The 4,636-nt window shown below is 33.2% G+C and overlaps 1 protein-coding gene across 1 annotated transcript; it reads right to left on the reverse strand.

Moving 5' to 3' along the window:
- Positions 1-1,563: 1,563 nt before the first annotated feature.
- LOC128189667 (uncharacterized) lies at positions 1,564-4,636 on the reverse strand. The gene has a single exon (XM_052861365.1). It carries the CDS (start codon positions 4,495-4,497, stop codon positions 2,452-2,454), a length of 2,046 nt encoding a protein of 681 aa, XP_052717325.1. The 5' UTR covers positions 4,498-4,636; the 3' UTR covers positions 1,564-2,451.

Here is a 4,636-nt window from a genome sequence, read left to right on the forward strand (position 1 = left end):
ATTTTGACAATCAAATTAAAAAAGTCATTTCAAACCGATTGTGTGCTGTCTCAAATGGAAATTTGAATAATATAGAAAACTGTGTACATAGTTTAAATTCTTAAATCATGTGAAACCTCAATCTAAACAATCTAATTAACAAATAAATCGAAACAGCTAATAATATAACATATAACTTACCATAGTGGTAAACTGTTCATCCGTTAATCGAATAGTGGCGATAAAATCCATTTACGTCTATGGAAAATTGAGGAAACTAAAAATCTTGTCCACTGTTCACAAATCTGCGACAATGATGGCGACAATGTTTGTTTTGTGACGTTATATCATTATGATGTCACAAACATGCCGCATCATTGAGAATGTTTTAATAAAATGTATAAATAACGTCATACATATACATATCCTGGCGTCATGGGTTATTAATCTAACGCTAAACGCCGTCGCTAGTGACTGTCTCTTTAGTTAACAATTTTGAAACTCTAATGTATTATCATTTTTTACCTCAAATAGAGCATCGAAACTCACCGATACTGGATCAAAGTTGCCATCAAATGCAGTTTCTTCAATAATAGGTGAAATAAAAGTGTCACAAACTTATGAATATATTTACGAATATTTTAATTAATTATTTTAAGGCCTTTATTTCAACTTATATCATCTTTTAAATTTCTTATTTACTTTCCTAACATATTCTTTAAATTAAAAAAAACAACAACGAATGGCACTGCGAATTTTTTAACGAATGGAAAGGGGTAAATAAAAATTAAAATGAAATGGATGTTATGTACGTGGCCTTAATTATTTTTTTTTTTTTTGTTGCAGCTGACTAAAAAATATTTTATCGAACCAGTGAGTGAGTATTTAGAGCGTCGTATCTTAGGTCAAAACAGCCCCACCCCCTCTTGCAGTATTCAACTTTTCAGGTCAATGACCTACTTTTTGAGTTAATGGCCATTAAATATTTTTTGAAAATTCAAGAAAAATCCCTAATAATTTTACACTAAGATTGAGATTTTCTTAAGTTAAAATGATACAAATTGCTAAATTCTTTTAAAAATGAAATAAAATTAATGAATGGCAGACACACCAAACAGATACAAAGCAAGTTTTTATTCACAATATTCATGTCCGAATTTCCTCTATCAGTTTTTAAATTCCAACCCATTTTTGATTCAATTTTACAAAAATTGAATGATGATACTAATAAAACATTTATACTAATAAAAACTAACTCTGTTGGAATAAAATTTATATGAGGTCAATGATAAAAAGATATGGTGTATTTTATCGTTTTGAAGCATTTTATAATATATTTGTAACGTGTGCCAATCAATTATCTAAATGAAAAAGTGAGATAACACCAACAAATAAAATGCAAAATTATGTTAACAAATAAAATCTTAACTTTAAATAATATAGTACTACCAAAAATATTTTAATATAAAACAAAATCTGAAAAATTTAATTTCCATTGTTTTGCATTTCAATAATATAGTAAAAATATCAAACGTCATGTCAATTACAATTCATTTTATAAATATTTTTTGTGTTTAAAACAAATTTACTCATGATATTGAACTTTTAAAAAAATCCGAATTTGAGAACTCAAACCCTGAGTAAACGACGTCCTTAAAGACGTAAAAAAAAAATTCATCATCTATAATGACGACTGGAAGCTACGACGAACAAACTAAAATAGTTTAAACACATTTTCAAACACAAGTTAATCTTCCAAAAAGTTTGGATGTTCAAGTCCTTGTCGTATTGAGATCTCGAGGGAACAGGGTTTTTTGTCGCGGGACAGGAAACGGACAACCAAAAAAGATTAAAAAAAAAAGAAGATAAAAGTTAAATGAATAAAACGCCAGGAGATATTATCATGGATCTATTATTCTTAAAATTTTCAGGAATTATATCCAGTCATCTCGGAGATAATCCACCGACAAAAAAGGGGGGAAATAGGATGAAAGAAAGAAATAAAAAACAAGTACATTCACTTTAAGGTCTTCCGTTTGAAACGGAAACCCTTAATTAGGAAGAAAGAAGGAAATTAAAGAAAGAAAGAAAGAAAAAACGATACAATCACTATAAGGTCTTCCGGTCGAAACGGAAGTCCTTAAAAAGAAAGAACTAACACTACAACCACTATAAGGTCTTCTGTTGGAATAGGAAAACCCTATAATACATAATTTATATTAAAAGTTCGAATAATTTTAACAATTGATGATTATATAAATACATATCATATTGAGTAAATTGAATCATATGCGGTATATATGTAACAAACAAAGATCAAATTGTTCGTTTTTTTACTTTAATTTTTGTTGAACCAAATCATCTATCAATATTTGCAACAATCTAATAACAGGTTTACATTTTATTGAAAAACAGATAACTTAATTAATTAGTAAAGCAATGCCATTTTATGCTACGGTTTTAGAATGACGATTATATTTGTTGATTCAAAATTAGTGCAGTTCTGTATTTTGTTGCATTCTGTATTTTGTGGTATGGTCTCTGTCTCAGTGATTGTTGATAAGACTGTAACGCCCCGTGTAGGTCCCCCACAACGTGCTGACAGATCCCCAGTATCTGCCACGAGATGTCTCCGTCATCTATGGGTACGTATCTCCTATCATCATAAAGGAGCAGTTTCTGTAGGTCTGTCAGTGACTGTAGACACTGGGACCGGTTACCTAGTCTGTGGTTACATAACACTCTTAACATGTTAGTCACTACATAGGGTGTAATATACAATGTCGGGTTACCATTTTCTACGCTTACTTTCTGTTCCAAAACTAGTTCCTGTATATAATGAATATCACCATGAAGACATACATTGTTTACCCAAGCCTTCTTCATACGTTTAGACAGAGACCAACCTGCCACAGATTCATTGTACCTTTCTCGGTTCACTGTGTAACACATGGTATAGGGCTGTGTGAGTCTTGATATAACCAGAGCTGTAACATGGAGCGCCTTTCTATATCTACATTTTCTGTAGTAATACATCGCAAGATACAACAAACAAGACACGTTACCCACTCTACATGCCAGCATTAACAAGTTACCAATTAGTCTGTCTGATCTGTAGACTCTCTTATTTATACTTTCTGTTGAACTATGGAGATATAAGAATGCTGACTGAACTAAAACATCAGCTGTGCATTTTTGTAATGTTAACATCTTATATTCTGTAAGCGATTGGTTTGACAAAATTAATATAAACCTTAGAATACGAAAATTTTTCCCTATGTCGTTTGATGAAATATCCATTACGCTATATATTTCCTTTCTGATACAAACATCTGTATCTGCAGCACTCTTGATGTGTACCAGCAGCGGGACAAGTCTGACAAGGTTGTTACATATAACTGGTTCAATAATATTTCGGACCGTCGGACTTAGTAGCAAACAGGTTGCGCCTATTTCGTAGTACCCGTTTAGTTGTTCTAAGAGACAATCTCGTGTGCGTGTACCTTCAACTGTGGACAATTTGCTGGTAAACATGTTGTTTTGTGGAATGAAAAAATTTGGCAACACACCTCGATGGACGCAATGTAACAGATATTTGAAGCATTTCCAGAAACAATCCAGAAGGTAATTTGGACACCATGTGATATGTCCTATTTGTATTAGCCAGAACATTGTTGTTTTCATGAAATATGAACACAGGAATGGTTCTTTTATGTCGCGATTGACTACTTCCGTTAGAAACAATTTTAAAAGTCCGTAACACAGAAATTGTGTGTGATTCATGGAATAAACTAGTTTTTGTTCTGCCTGAGAAAAGGATAATCTCCAATCAAGTTCGTTTTCATCGGCTTCTATTTTATTTCCGACAGGCACAAAATGGCAACCCTTTGTTAGAATATCATTAAACACGTGGTTTGGGGGCCAATTATGCAGAGTACATCTTTTTTGCCAATAACACGTTAACCGTGACCAGTAGGAACTATGAAAACAAAGAACATAATCATTTTCTTTATCACCAATGAAACCGTTTGCACAAGGACCATGTCTTTTTGTATTGTTGAAAGATTTATGGCCACTTATATTAGTCAACATGATTTGTCTCCACCTTAAACTTGATAAGAACATCCCGTCACTTGATTGAACATTCACGAATTCAATACCGCTACCTCGTGCTGACGTCAGAAGCTGCAATCTGACAAACCCTGGTGGTGTACAAGTGTCCTCCATGAGAATAATAGTATGTTTTGATAAATCGTACACACTGAACTGTAACAAGTCGGCTATCACTTTATGATTGGCAGACCAGAGCATCGTGTCTCTATCAGAAGAGTTAAACCTAAAACCTTCCCTATAACTACCACTGGTCATATCTCTCATACCTGTATGTCTATGTGCAGCCTTTTGCATCATTTCCTCCATATCCAACACCTCCCTCCTGGCGGTCACTTCTGTCGGTGACCCTATGTAACCACACAGACCCACATACAGGGTCTCAGACACACGGCAATAGTCAGACATTTCGTGAATTACACTTTTTTCTCCTTATTAAACACCCAAACGAGCTAAGCAACGAACCCCTTATATTTGTTAGGTTCTCAAGTGTTCTATTCTTTTTTACAAACTCGCAGTAACATTGTTTTCAGACTTGAATCGTTTC

The sequence above is a fragment of the Crassostrea angulata genome, chromosome 6, assembly GCF_025612915.1.
Source record: "Crassostrea angulata isolate pt1a10 chromosome 6, ASM2561291v2, whole genome shotgun sequence".
Lineage (NCBI taxonomy): Eukaryota > Metazoa > Mollusca > Bivalvia > Ostreida > Ostreidae > Magallana > Magallana angulata.